Source organism: Venustampulla echinocandica (assembly GCF_003357145.1).
Source record: "Venustampulla echinocandica strain BP 5553 chromosome Unknown scaffold_2, whole genome shotgun sequence".
Classification (NCBI taxonomy): Eukaryota; Fungi; Ascomycota; class Leotiomycetes; order Helotiales; family Pleuroascaceae; genus Venustampulla; species Venustampulla echinocandica.
Window position 1 is genome coordinate 65,261 of NW_022474207.1, and position 14,789 is coordinate 80,049.

Consider the following 14,789-nt stretch of genomic DNA (forward strand, 5'->3'; position numbering starts at 1 on the left):
GTGTGTCGATAGTATGATACCTAAGTACTGATTCACTTTATTAGGAATTCCGAGTAAGTATAAGAGAAAAGAGTTGTGTTAGTTTAGGAGAGAAGCTAGTTTTCGAAAATCGAAAATTTGACTAGTATCTACCCGAGTATTTTGGGCATACCCGGGAAGTACAGTTTGACAGATAGGTCTTCCCCTCTTTATATAGCTTTCCCTTTTTTATAGTATTCCCGTCTCAGTCGTGGGTCCTCCTGGACGTCCAGGGGCGGTTGTAGAGCGGGTATATAACTCTATAGATAGATTAGCTGAATTACCCCTGTATCGTATATATTACTGCCTCAGGTACTACTCGGGTAGATACTAGTCAAATTTTCGATTTTCGAAAACTAGCTTCTCTCCTAAACTAACACAACTCTTTTCTTTTATACTTACTCGGACTTTCCAATAAAGTGAATCAATAGCGACAATGTCCGGTAGTAACAGCGGTCCTTCAGCAAGCGGCCCTTCAGCAAGCGTTTATATAGGTGGCCGAAAGCGAAAACATTCTTCGGTCGAGGTAGTCGCTCAAAAAAAGATTTCAAAAACTGCGTCCGAAGCAAAAGATATAACTAGAGAAATGGCAATAACCTCCTTGCAGAAGCTTGTTAGTGGATATACACCGCCTCTGCAAGGTGTATTAGGCTATCAGCCTACAGCTAGGGGGTGGGGTCCGGCTCTAGGGAACTCTTGCGGGTGTCAACTTGCACAGAAAAGTCCAAATCATCCTCATGGGTATATCCAAATTACAGTCGATCGCCCGAAGCGTGCTCGTAGCGCTAACGGTACAACGGTAGAAGATTGGGCTCAACAAAGTGCACATCGGTTAGTCGTTCTCGCATATAAAAGCCAAAATGAAATCGATCTCTTGCTAGATAATAGTTACCATGCGAGCCACCTATGCGGAAATCCGAACTGTATCAGTCCTAGCCATATTTGCGTTGAATCCAGATCTACGAATGAGCCCGGAAAACCTGTCAACAAGACCTATTTTTCGCCGAAATTATAATCAATTGCTCTCGCTATCGCATTACTTCTCTAGATATATGTAGGCACGAACCTAAGTGTATACCTAGGCGTGTCGAAAATATCGTGGTTGTACCTCTTGCTTCTTGCTTGCTTGTGGATGATTTTGAAGATGATGGCATTGCCGATGATGATTTGCTGGCGGTTTGTCCTTAACACTACACTAATGGGGTGGTTGTTCTGTGATTCCCCTGTTAAGGTTTCCGTGATTTGGGACTCGGTGATCCGTAACTCGGACAAAGATTCGGTAGCTTGCTCGACTGAGAAGGCCTGCGTGTTTGAGGGTGGTGTTCTGGGCAACGTTCGACTAGGCGTGAATGCCGATTTAGATGATCCTTCGGTCTCTTCCGTAGGTAATTGTTGCATGGGGTGCTTCACTCAAGTAATTCCGGTCCGGGACTCAATGATATGACGAAGACGTATGATGATTCCTATTCGAGACACGGAATGACTACGAGTCCTGGACTCCTAATACGACAGTTCCGGTCCGGGACCTACATCACAGGATGCTTGGTGCGCTCAGGGAAGTCCTACAGTTGTCACTTTATTGGGAAGTCCGAGTAAGCATGAGAGAAAAGAGTTGTATTGAGTCATGTGCCTGCTCCACAGTACCTACCTTAAGTAAGTAGACATCAGTACGCCCATGACCCAACAACTATCTATCTATTGGGCTGAAACACGAAGCACCGGCTAATAATAATCCAGATGTACTCAACACCCCCGCTCCGACTCCGCTATGTGTTGAACGAGCCCAAATACAGAACAACCAAACAAAACATATCTTCCTTACTTCGCACACTACCTGACCTTCCTCACGTCTCTATAACTATTATATACCTACCAGTTGCCTAGGCAAATTCAACGTCGAAACCAACCGTGAGTGATCAGAATCCACCAGCTTCACGCCGCAGCCCCAAAACCCCCCAATTCTATCGCCGTCAAGCATGCTAACTACATATACTCACCAAGAGCAAAATGCGAACCTCCAACAGCAGCCTCGTCAACCGCAACGGCCCAGGCTCTGCCGCTGCCTCCACCATTAGCTCCATCGTCAAGCCTGAGACTGGCGCCGCTGGCAAGACCAAGTGTTTGGAGTGCGATGGATACGAATGCTGCTGCATTCCCATCCCTTGCACTGTGATGTAGGCACACTGATTGATATGCCCTATGCTTTGGGGGCAAGGAGTTTGCATGGATCAGGGGTTTGTGGGGGCTAAAGAACATCGTGATGTGAAGCAGCACTAAGGGAATTGATACAATGAGGGTGAATACGTTGAAGGGTTCAATCCAGTGGTCTCTCTCCACGCTTTTCGCGTGTACGTGATTTTGGGCTTTGGTTGCAGAATATGCTGCGGCGGACTTCCCAACAGCCTTCGGCGACGTGGCATGTCCTCGATTCATCTCACATTCAGTAGGACTCCACCTTCTGAAAACCAAGTAATAGGTGTTCCAACGACTGTATGCAGCTTTAGTTTTGATCCCAGATATCATATCATGCCCTCTCCAGCTATTTAACCAAATTCCTTGTCAAGCTCATCCCATATATCGTTCCCCTCATCCATGTTGGACTCCTTGACGACGCGTTGTCCGGCTGTCTCCATCTCTGTCAATCCAGCCTGGCCCAAACCCTCCAGTACCGCCTCCACTTTCTCCTTCATCTTCATTATGCCCTGAGTCTCTGCCCTCGACCGCTCCAATTGATCGTGCATCGTCAGTATCAGGCTCTCTCTGGCCTGATGGGGTCGGTATTCATTCAAAAGGTGGTGGAAATTAATGAACAACGTTCGCAGATCTTGGATCTTCTCCACATACTGTGTCTCAAGTCAGCATATGCGCAGGAATCGGAAATATATAGGACATACCTGCGCAGGATTGACACTCATAATACCAACCAACTCCAGGAAATTCAGCAGCAGCGATTTCGCCAGTCGCTTCAAGATAAAGGCGCGGTCAGAATGCTTCCCGTCACCGGTCGGTGTTATTGGGGGCGTATACAGGTGCTGTATCCCCTGCTCTTCTAGAGTGGGGAGTGGCTCACTCAACTTTGGTGTCGCTACAATCAGCACAATTCCTACCACTCCCCTCTGGCCAAGTTACACACTCTGCAATGGGGAAACGTACGTTATACACGTCCCCGAAACACCGGTAAACTCCATCTGCTGGGGGCTCGGGCGGCTGTAAGAAGCGCAACTCGGGCGGGAGATCCAGCAGACGTACGGGCGAAGACGTAGCAGGATTGGGGTGTTTGGATGCCTCTGCCGCTTGCGCAACACGTAGCTTCGATGTGCGCTCCAGATTCACTTCCGTGAAATGTTGCCAGAACGGCGGGGGGGTTGGAAATGCAGCCGCCAGAGGATTGGGCTGTGGCTCTGACTCTTCCATTGCGTCCCGTTGCTCTTGTCCAGCGAAGCGGCAAGGGCAGACAAGGTCGATGTAAGATCTTAGGACTTGTTTGGACGATAGCTGGACATGTGCCGTGGGTTAGCTACCTCAGAGAGAGGTATATGTAGAGCAAAGGTATGTACTGCCCGAAGTACCAAGTCTATATATAGATATATTCACTGTATGAAGTAGGCTGGCTTGGCCTGTGTGGGTGAGCTTGACGCTGACAAAGCAAGGCTGAACTGTACCAGGACAATATCACCGACTCCAGCCCCCTAAGCACATAGGTATACCCTTCGCTGTAACGCAACAAACTCAACCACCACCGCCGGCTGGAAACAGACTATACCTTTCTACTCTCCGTCTTGTTACGCATTAATAGAAGTGTTGTCCTACCGCATCGCTGCCTATTTGTTTGGTTCCGTGGTTCGAGTTTAAGCATGACCACGTTTTGAAAGGACTCACGACGAACAAATGCCTCGCAATACCCGTTCTCCCAGTCCCAATCCAGGTCTGGTGGCGCAGAGGGGCTGGATTGGATCTCTAGCTAGGTTCTGGGAAGTATGGTTCTGCTTCTTGCCGCATGTACTTTGCTATTTACTGATAAGACTCCTAGAAAACATATGCGCCGGACTACGTAGGGCTGATCTTGCTGCTCACAGCCTATCTCCTGGTAGGAGCCCGACTGGCGCTTCCCCCTGGTTCACATCAACGGTGTAAATTAATGACCGGTGACGGTAGATACAATTCCTTATGGAGCCTTTTCATCGCCTATTTTTCCTCAGCAACATCAATATCCAATATCCTCATGCTAAGGTGGAGAGGGTTTCATCGGCTTGGAATATCTTCTATGCTGGAGGGATACCGCTGGCCACTTTAGTTTTGGCTCTTCTTATTACCCGTGCAAGCCTCCACAAGTGTCATGTTACAATTCTTGGATTTTTCATAAGGTGCAGCCCTTGAGGATCTATGATGATGCAGCAGCTAAGTCGTCACAGCTTGATCCTCACATCGTTTATTACCAACGTCGTCAAGAATGCCGTTGGGAGACCTCGACCAGATCTCATATCTCGGTGCAAGCCAGCAGCTACTGCCGCGAGCGATGTTCTCGTGGATATAAGCGTATGTACGCAAACTAACCATCATGTTCTACACGATGGATGGAGAAGCTTTCCATCAGGCCATTCGTCGTTTGCTTTCGCTGGGCTAGGATTTCTCACCTTGTTCTTTTGCGGACAAATGCATGTCCTTCGCCCGAGGACTGACCTCGGAAGGGCTTTACTCGCTATCGCACCCTTGCTCGGCGCTGCATTGATTGCTATTAGTCGCTGCGAAGACTACCGGTGCGCCTCTCCAACCCTTGAAGAACGATGTTTGAATGGGATATCAAGCGCTAACACTCTTATAAGCCACGACGTATACGATGTTACCTGCGGTTCTATCCTCGGAATTAGTATCGCGTACTTCTCTTACAGACGGTATTTTCCTCGACTCCGCTCACGAAAATGCGACGAGCCATTTGCCTCTCGCGAAGCCATCTTCAATGAAGGCTTTGCGAAGATCAAGAATGACGAAGAAACCGGGCGAGCTACCAGGATATTTGATTTGAGTGATGTAGATGACGAGGATGCAAACTAATGTTGTATCAAAGTATCTTCTCAGTCGCCGCATTTCACATATTTGTCGAGAATTTGAATTTCTTTGATTGGACTCTAATTCAAGCCATGTCTGATGACAAGAGTTTGATTATTCTTTGTCTTGGTCCGATGCTTGAGCCTTTGCCCCATTCTTTGTATTCATCCAAAAATGCCCCCTTTGTTCTTTTACTTCATATCTCTGCGTCCGATTCGCCAATTATACGCTGCGCCTTCTACTTCCCTTTGGAATTCCCGTAGTATTTCTTTGACACGCAATTATTAATCGTCTTTGCAGTGTATCTGAACTTCTTACCCCACGCCAAACCTGGCCTTAAGATACTTTGTGCGATAATGCCCGTCTCTGAATCTTACTTCTGCTGCTTTCCTATTCCTAGCCGAAAGTTGATAATCAAACAGTGCGCATATTCATTACCGCTAGCCAGAGTCTCTATTATTCATAACAATATTTCCCGCCATGAACCCGCCAGGGCCAGCACCAGATGAGACCGAGCAATCAAGGGATGGAATCTGGAGCTGGAGAAAGCAAAAACTTTTCGCCGTTCTCGTTCTTGCGGCAGGAATTGCTATAGGAACCACCCAGATGCCGACGATCTGGCGGTGGGTCGCGGGTACATACTTCTACAATGTCGAATACGTCCTTACGGCTTCAGGGAATGATTTGATTGAAGGCTTATGTACTGGCGTTAAATTTGCTAGTGATCCATGGAACACTCTGGTGGATAGTGACTGGTTCAAATTGCAAAGGTGCTTGGGAAATGAGGATGGGTTTAGAAGGCAGGGAGAGCTAATGCTAGTGGTAAGTGTCACGGGTGTATTGATAAGTCATATCTACGCGGAATATTGACAACAAGTAGTTCTTTGAGGCGTTGTGGATGTGTATGCGAGGCTTTGGCAAGATTTTGGGGCCACTCCCAGTGGGTATTTGTTGAACTCTTGTTGAGTGCTTCGAGACTAATGCGATATTATAGTCGGTGGTATTTATTATATTCTTTGTGTTCTACTTTCTTCCTTGGTTATATAGTAGAGTAAGTGTCGCTCGGTTGTGGTTCTTGAAGCTATTCTGATCTAAATTCCAACAGATTGAAAGGATCGGCGCGTCTTTGGTCTATACCAGAGGGCCTTCCCACTGCTGTTTTCTATTAATATTTTTCTTGGCTGTTATGGTGATCGTTTGGTCACTGTTCCCCGCGAAGTGGTTTATCATGGTGATGCTTTTGATTATATTGTTCCTAGCCTTCTGCCCTTGCATCTGCATCGGGCACCGTGGGCGACCGTGTGGAGCAATTATTGAATTAACAACCCCCACCGCGGAAACAGCCAGATCTGCTGTACATGGAGCCTCCAGGCCTATGGGAAGTGCCGCCAACCTTACAAACCCGACTGCAAAGCCCATGCAAGAAGAAGCACAACGGTCCACTACGGGGCAACTTGGTGCTGCCAGAGCCAACGTTAATGTTTTAGAAGAAGGCAATGGAAGGACCTCCCAAGCTAGCGCAACACAACGGGTTCTTCCCCAACCGGCGACAAACACAAGTCCCCAAGAAACTCAGAGCAACGGTGCACCAATAGAAGGGTGGGATAGTTCTCGAATTGTAATATTTGCTCTGGCTAATAGTGAAACTAGTAAGCCTAAGCTTCCCCAAGCGACGGCAAATTCAAACTCCGGAAAGGTTCAGGGCAACACCACACCCGTGAATTGGTGGGATAGTCCGCGAACAGGGACATTCCCCCTGGCCAGCAACGAAAGCGATGGAGCTGGGCTTGGGGGAGTAACCTGGGGAAATGCCCGGTTACTCAGGGAGTTGACGGAGCTCAGCAGCGAGATGCAGACTAGGGTTAGGGCCCATGAGCTCCAAGTCAAGGGCCTCGAAGCGCAACTGAAATATGCCCGAGAACAAGGCAATTGCACGCAGGTACGGAATGAGCTAGATGCTGCTCGCACGCAGTTAAGGTTGCACGAGAGAGATATAAACAGTTTACAACTCCTAGCGGAGCATTTGCGACAGCAGTTGGACAATGCGAGAAACCCCAACTCTCAAGCTTTCCAAAGCGACGGTGCTTGCGTTGCCAAATGTCGGAGGCTAGAGGAAGAGAAACAGCATCTTCTCCAAGCGAATCAAGAAGACAACTTAATGGCTCAGGCCGTCGCACTGCGGTTCGGCAGCCCGCCCGAGGAAGCGAAGCACTATACATTGAAAGAGTACTTCCTGAAAATTATACATATTGTGGTCGGGCATATTGAGGCCGGCGGCAATGTTAACCCTAGTGGCCATCCGATACTGAAGGCGATTCACAATGACGTATACGAGCAACGGCTTTGGGAGCTCACAGAGTACAAGAACCAGTTGGAGGGTGAAGTTAGCCGATTAGGGGGAGACGTACAAAGTACGCAGCTGGGCTTAAACCCAGCGCTGCCACCGCCTTATCGCGATCTAGCTTACGAAGACAATATGCGCCTTGTGTTTCCCATCTATCGATCATTATGCCAAAAAGTGAAATACCTCGAGGATTTACTTGATTCTGAGAACAGCGGGACAATGCCTCCGTCGGCCATTGGCAATCCCCGGTCCGATTTTCATGACAAGCTAGAACATGGGGTTATTAGGTTGGTTGAAAACAGACCCGCCGTCAGTACAAACCCGAAGTTTGAGGATAGCGAGATGCTACTACAGAGCCTATTATGGGACGAGATATCTCGCTTGGTAAATCGGGGAAGTCAATTGTGTACTTTCATCGAAACCCTTCCACGGGGTAATAGCCCTCTTTGGGGAAGCAAAGTTGATACGCCACTAAGAGAAGCTCGACAGGTGTGCAGAGACGCTACGATGCATATCCTAAACGATCCCAGGCCTCTTGAAAAGCGAACCACATCTATCGAGAACTGCCGATTGGCCGCGAGAGTTAGACGTAGGTTCAAGATCTGGTGCGCCATGGAGGAGGCTATTCGAGCACTGGCCAATGCCATTACATCCTTCAATGGCACGCCTCCGGCATGGACAACGAATCCAGCGCAACCCCAGCCAAGCCTTGTGCCAAAGAAGTCATTCGAGTCACTGACGACGGCACTCATGAAGCGTGAAATTAATACCCTAGACCATCGTATAGCACAGCTTTTGGAGTTCATGGAGAATGAGAGATTGCCTGGTACGAACCATGGGAAAACCCGTATCCACGGCCCTCCGCGTTATCAAGAAGACTGGGACGCTCTGAAAGCCGCGAAAACTTTCGCAGTACTGGCCAGGGTGCACTGGTATGACGAATGCTCCCCAAAAGCTGCCACGCAACCGAAACTTCCATTAGACCACCCACCACTTTTGCACGCTGTGAGACGAAGAAAAGGGAAGATTCTCGTCCCGCAGGTCCCCTCATTCCCATGGAAGCTACAGAAGGATGGACAGCTAAGAGGAGTTGCGGTGGCAGAAGCCCCGGATGGTGCCGATGATGGTGGCCCACAAAGTCTCGTCGTCGTGGATGAAGGTGCCCAAGTAGAATGGAAGCTCCCGCGTGCTGGCGAGGATCAGAGGGCCGTAACTGGTGGCTCCGAAAAAGAGAGGAAGAGCCGGTACTGGCGAAACTACAATCGGGTCCAACAGCTAATCCAATGCCTCCAAGATCCGGACCCAACGATCCCAACCCCAACACTATGGAAGTTGCGATCAGGACAGGATGTGAACATGGCGCTGGTTCAAGCAAAGGAGTCGCTCTTGATAGAGCATGTCAAGAACCTAGAAGGGCAGATGCTGGATAGTGGACTTCCCCTACCGGGTCGGCCAGATGAAGAATGCGACCTGTATCCATCGAAACAAACTAGTTAGTAGCACGTCGCGGGTAATATAATATGTAATCGGGCGGCATTTAGTCAGTCAAGCAAGGGAAGCTCCCGCTAAAGTTCAAAGCTAGCTTTCATCGTCATTCCTAGCAAGGGAGTTATGGTCTAACACTCGGGCTCGATACACCCAGGTTATCGTTGATCGGTTGTCGGTACAAGTGGAGCCGGAATAGGACTAGAAAATATAAAGTATGGAGGATATATAGGTAGATAAAGATGGGTTGGTTACGTGGTGGCTGGTTAAGTGGTGCAGAGGTAAGATATTGAGGCATTTACGACCTCGCCTGCAAGGAAAGGGATTACTATTGTTACATAGGTAGGTAGGTAGCCACCTACGGGCTTTCAGGAAACACAATAAAAATCTAGCTGATTATACGATCTCCATCTACTCCGCCTTCGTCTCTGGCCAGATTGTGCTCTTTCAATAAGGTCGTAATCTCGTCGGCGCCCCACAGGTGGTGGTAGATCCGGCCATCCTTCGTCTTTCCGACTGTAGCAAACTCAACTACGAAGGGTATCAGTAACATAGGTATAGTATACTGGCAGAATGGAACTTACTCTTCTCACTGCTTAGCTTCGTCGAATCCATGGTTTTGCTCAAAACTTTCACCGCCATCCCGCATGCCTCCTTCAAATCGCAATCTTCTTTATAATCCTGCTTCAGCAAACTCTGTGCACTAGCATTGTTTGCGCCAACACTGGTGGCCTTCCACCCCCCGTAGTTGCCGCTCGGATTACTCTGGTAGAGCTGGAACTCCCGCTGTGGATCGTAGCCGGCATAGATGAACGATACCCCAAAGGGGCGTAGACCGCCATGCTGCGTATAGCCTTGCTTTAAGTCACATAATCGACGTACCAGTTGCTCGCAGGGAATGTCTTCGTTGTAGGTGAGAAGGTACCGTTGGGCGGCTTGGCGGGCGTAGTTGATGAGGATATTAGCATCAGCTGTCATGCCGGCTACGGCGCAGATCATGTTGCTAGGGGGATCCATTAGTCCGAGACCCAAAAGATGAAGACGGAGAGCCTACTCATTCAAGATGTAGAGCTTTTCTGCGGAAGTGTCCTGCTCCAGGAGCTTGCTGGTCACCTTTCGCTCTGCAGCCAATACGATACCATCCTTTGCTAATATACCCAATGCGGTACCTGCATGCGAGATGGCCTCGAGGGCATATTCTACTTGGTAAAGACGACCTTCCGGGGAAAAGATAGTTGTCTAAGGATGTGGTCAGCGCAGCTCCACATCGACGACAAGCTGTTGGAGCTTACCCTCGAATCGTATCTTCTCGACATTATGAAGAGAGCTTTCTTTGGAGGCTAAGATACTGTGGGACTGGGTCTCTTCGTATGAAGGAGCGGCGCTTCTGGATATCTTGTTGTGATTGTGTGGAGGTGAAGAGAATGTCGCGCTTCGTTGGAGTGATATATGCATATAGGTAGAGAAGCTCGGAGGCTCCAGCAACGACGACGCACCGCGTCGGTAGCGCGGCGGCCTTACATCCGAGGCTTCATACCGATGAATACCTGGTGAGGTTTGGAAATAATAATCATTTCTATACTACGTACTACATGCTCGCCTTCACCCTTCACCTTCACCTCCCACTGCATCAAAGAAAGCTCCTCTCCCCGCCACCACCCCCAAAATATCATGCACCAAATATGCTGAAATCTACGCATAGGCCAACAGCGCCCGCTCCCTTGCCGGGAGGATGGACAGAGCATAAAGCTCCCACCGGTCACACCTACTACTACAATACTGCCACGAAACAATCCACATATACACGACCCATTGCGCCTCCTGCTGGTCCCATTGCACCATCGCCGCCGGCTGTGTCAGATCCGTCCCAGAGTTTCTTACAATATCAAGCTATCAGAGGGCCGATACCAAGTGCTGGAACGGCTTCTACCAACCTCGCTCTGCCAGATCAATTTCAAGGCGAGCAAAGAAAGTTCCAGGGGCAAGGCCAAAGAGATGGTAGAGGGGGGCATGACCGGCCAAGGGGGTCTAGACCGCAACCCGTGGATAAACCAACATCTAGGTACCCCATCCTTGGGCACGAACCTTGGGTTTTGGTGCACACTAAATATGGGCGCCGTTTTGTCTATAATACGGAAAAGAACCAAAGTTATTGGCGGATACCTGAAAAGTTGAAGGATGGGATATTAGCGCTGGACCAGTCTAGGATAAAGGAGAAGGCTGAGGCTCTGCTCAAAGGTAGCGAAACCAATGGAACAACAAATGACCCTGGAGCAGCTGCAAGACCTACCTTATTCACCAACCAACCCGGCCAGGGCGGTAGCGATGAGAGAGATGATGACAGTTCGGAATACGAGGAAGTCGAGGTTACAGATGATGAAGATGAAGATATGGATGGGGAAAATACGACGAAACGGCAGCGGACAGATGATGCTACTGAGGAGCCAGTTGAGTTTAACGAGGACGATATTGCCTTTCAATTAGCTGCTATGGGCCAGGAATATGGCCTGGATCCCGGGGAATATGACGATGGGGGTATGGAGGAATGGAATGACAATGCCGAGGTCATGGAAATGAAGTATGAGGATTCAGCTGCCTTGTTCAAAGATCTGTTAAATGATTGCGGGATAAACCCCTACAGTCCTTGGGAGAAGCTGGTTGAGGAGGGCAAGTTGGTGGATGATATTCGGTACACCGCTCTCCCCAACATGAAGGCTAGAAGAGAGGTGTGGGAAGAATGGTCACGATTACAAATCAAACAGCTTCGGGAACTTCGCGCCAGAGAGGAGAAGAAGGATCCCAGAATCTCATATCTAGCATTTCTTCAAAATCATGCCAACCCGAAACTGTATTGGCCGGAATTCAAACGGAAATACAAGAGGGAACCCGAAATGCGTGATCCGTCGTTGTCAGATAGGGACCGTGAAAAGTTCTATAGAGATCATATCTGTCGTCTCAAGCTTCCTCAGTCGACTTTGAAATCCGACTTGTTAGACCTACTGAAATCTCAACCCTCGTCAACTCTGAACAACACGACACTAGCCTCGAACCTACCGCCCTCGGTGATTGCCGATATCAACTACATCTCAATCGATCCATCCACCAGAGATCCCCTCATCGAAACATACCTCACGACTCTTCCTCCGCCACCTGAGTTTGCCTTTGAACAAGAAGATGTGGAGGCAGCAAAAGAGAGAAAGGATAAAGAAGGACGGCAAAAGGCATTGGAAGACAGAGAAAGACGTGTTGCAGAACAGAAACGACGCCAGAAAAGAGATTTGGAGCTCGGAAAAGGCAGGTTGCGAGATGAGGAAGCAGAGCTTGCAAGAGCGATGAATGTCACGAAAAAAGGGTTGAAAGACCACCTGATGGCCGAAGATGGTGCTGGGAACCCTGCTTAAGATCATGCAAGTCCCACCTCCATGTTGTTGTGTGCCGATGACACTGGCGCGCAAGGAAGCAGAGTTGTTATGGCATACTTATTAGTGAATTTTTGGCGACCTCATGTTCCTATACCGGAATTTTATGTTCTTACGATCTCCGTCGTGACCTAGAAACATCGTGTCCGGCCAGAATGGAACGGAGATCCATCGGCGACGTGGAAGTACTCCTCAGAATACCACATTATGTACGGCTATGTGTCACCACAAATTGGTACCTAGGTTTCCCTTGTCCAGGGGTTCAGGGGCGATTTTTATCTTTTCAACCACACTAACGGCTGGAGATAATTGCCCAATCTTATCCCGGCTACACATCACTCACAATGGCCAATGCGAACTCCCTTCATCCTTACCGGCTTCCTCACCATATATGAGCCATTTGTCGAGCCATTGCCTTGGTTGACCACAGATCCGACCCAACTTGCTGCCGTATACTGTAAGTTGACTTCGAAGGTCAATCTACGACCACGCAAATAAGGAACTAGTGTGCGTTGTTTGGGAATAAGACATTTGGGGCGTCACGCAGCGCAAAGCTTAGTGCTTAACTAAAGTTCTGGGTGGTATCATTCTGTGTGAAATATATATCAACCTCTCTCACAAATATCGTCTAGAAACAGCATACAGCAGCCAAGATCCGTACAACACCCCTCCCCAAATAACAATATTTTCACCCCGACTACTTCTCGCAGTGACAGCTGGATCTGACTACGTCTCCCTAATATCAGCCGACCCCTTCACCCTCACTGCCCTCCTATCTAGCAGTCCTCTAAATGGCAAGTCGGTCACTGCAGCCCGCCGGCCCTTTTACATTGGTCTCCCTAAATCCTGCCTATTGTCCCTCACAACCTATCCCAACTTATCCCAGTGTTACGGAAACGAGTTTTGCTGGCATGGCCTCATTAGGGCTATCCCCCCGCGCCCCCACCCCCCCAATTATCTTTCTATCTAGCCAATTACGTATAGGAGATGTCGAAAATTATATACTACTTGGTTAAAGTGCCAGGCGGCCAGCAAGTCTATTTCCAGCAGGACGGTCCGTTAGGGTTCACTGCCCGTCACTCTGCATCTACCCGGACTAGGTCATAACGGGGGACTCACAACCCTCTCTCTTCAATCCAGCCCACACCAATCTACCTATTTCAGATTCCGGCGCCGGTCAATATCCCCTTTCCCTTTTCCATTCTCCTTTTGGAGGCGTCCCCCATGGAGGCCATACTAATAGGCCCATATACCAGGCGGTATTCTGGCATCTCCATCCTGCGCTTCCCCGGATGTGTATCAAACAAACGCCAAGACTCCGAATTTCAACAAAACAGATTGCATCACATTAACTAGACTTGGGCCAAATTATCACACTGATGGCTCATTTGATCATGGGAATATACGTGGGGCGTGCTAAGGTCTTATTCAAGGTGTAGCAAAACTGTAAAAGTCCTCCAATAGCCCTAGGTATACACTTTGGGCTCTGTGTCTTGCAGCTATGCGAGAGCGATATCTATTGTCGAAGTACGTGGTACCTGGCTTCCGTGCTTCCGCATTTAGCTTGATTCTTGACAAATCTTTATCAAGCAAAATATAAATTAAAAGGGTCTATAGGATGATAGCTAGCGACAGTTAAGGCTCAAATTAATGTGAAAGCATTCAAGCTCAAAGTGTTTATTCGCAGGTAGCCACACTCGTGACAGGAAACTACTAACCATTGCTGCCATTTAGTTGTATACGAGTAGATGATTGTCAAGGCTCCACCAGATAATGGTGATCGCGCACAAACACCTAAATGGGTGATACGAGCAATTCGACCAGTCCAAGCACCGGTCTGGCATTATAATTAGTACTAATATTAGATGTTTGGTACGGTCAACCACGGCATCAAAGACACGGACACCGGCACATTCCATTCACTCTATAGTTGCCTATATATAATACAGGCTTTCCCTTCCTTATATTAAATCAATCAATAAACTCTTACTCGCTCCCTTGACCTATTGTGAAGCCTCATTTACCTCAACAATGATTTTTACTAGTTCATACCAAAATTAATTTCGCATAATGGATCTCAACATCCTCAAGCTCTCTATTCCGCTTCAAGTTTGAGCATTGATCTGTGATTAGGTATCAGGGAACAACCTTCTTTACCAACTCTGTTTCGGGTAATATCTCAATGGTAATTATGCCAGAGTAGGGCCAAATTCAGGAGTCTTCATTCTACATCTTACAGAATCATGCTTTGTGAGGTCCGGTGCACGAGATATCTACTTTCGCCCTATGCATAAATCCGTCTGCACACACAGTGACACACTCAATAGATCTACAGCACAAAGAGGCTTCACTTTCGGTATCTCGGTCTGTAGTCTTCTCCTAGTCCTCATCATTATCCGTTTTCCTGGCCTTCAATCACAGTCAGAGAAGCACAATATTTCCAAACTCTTTGCCAAAATTTGGAGTTATTATCTAGT

General features: G+C 48.4%; 6 protein-coding genes across 6 annotated transcripts; 4 read left to right on the plus strand and 2 right to left on the minus strand.

The window, feature by feature from the left end:
* Window positions 1-454: 454 nt before the first annotated feature.
* Window positions 455-1,033, plus strand: BP5553_04387 (uncharacterized protein; the record flags this gene model as incomplete). Its single annotated transcript, XM_032013010.1, has 1 exon — window positions 455-1,033. One exon carries the CDS (start codon window positions 455-457, stop codon window positions 1,031-1,033), a length of 579 nt encoding a protein of 192 aa, XP_031869610.1.
* A 1,528-nt stretch (window positions 1,034-2,561) lies between these two features.
* On the minus strand, window positions 2,562-3,432 carry BP5553_04388 (Uncharacterized protein; the record flags this gene model as incomplete). The annotated part of the gene is made up of 3 exons (XM_032013011.1): window positions 2,562-2,861; window positions 2,913-3,092; window positions 3,172-3,432. The coding sequence occupies 3 exons, from the start codon at window positions 3,430-3,432 to the stop codon at window positions 2,562-2,564; spliced, it is 741 nt and encodes a 246-aa protein (XP_031869611.1).
* Window positions 3,433-4,407: 975 nt separating this feature from the next.
* On the plus strand, window positions 4,408-5,070 carry BP5553_04389 (uncharacterized protein; the record flags this gene model as incomplete). Its single annotated transcript, XM_032013012.1, has 1 exon — window positions 4,408-5,070. The coding sequence occupies one exon, from the start codon at window positions 4,408-4,410 to the stop codon at window positions 5,068-5,070; it is 663 nt and encodes a 220-aa protein (XP_031869612.1).
* Window positions 5,071-5,544: 474 nt separating this feature from the next.
* Window positions 5,545-8,905, plus strand: BP5553_04390 (uncharacterized protein; the record flags this gene model as incomplete). The annotated part of the gene is made up of 4 exons (XM_032013013.1): window positions 5,545-5,886; window positions 5,945-6,004; window positions 6,059-6,115; window positions 6,170-8,905. 4 exons carry the CDS (start codon window positions 5,545-5,547, stop codon window positions 8,903-8,905), a joined length of 3,195 nt encoding a protein of 1,064 aa, XP_031869613.1.
* Window positions 8,906-9,281: 376 nt separating this feature from the next.
* On the minus strand, window positions 9,282-10,209 carry BP5553_04391 (Proteasome subunit alpha type; the record flags this gene model as incomplete). The annotated part of the gene is made up of 4 exons (XM_032013014.1): window positions 9,282-9,424; window positions 9,478-9,896; window positions 9,948-10,132; window positions 10,186-10,209. 4 exons carry the CDS (start codon window positions 10,207-10,209, stop codon window positions 9,282-9,284), a joined length of 771 nt encoding a protein of 256 aa, XP_031869614.1.
* A 366-nt stretch (window positions 10,210-10,575) lies between these two features.
* Window positions 10,576-12,294, plus strand: BP5553_04392 (FF protein; the record flags this gene model as incomplete). Its single annotated transcript, XM_032013015.1, has 1 exon — window positions 10,576-12,294. The coding sequence occupies one exon, from the start codon at window positions 10,576-10,578 to the stop codon at window positions 12,292-12,294; it is 1,719 nt and encodes a 572-aa protein (XP_031869615.1).
* Between the last annotated feature and the right edge of the window lie 2,495 nt (window positions 12,295-14,789).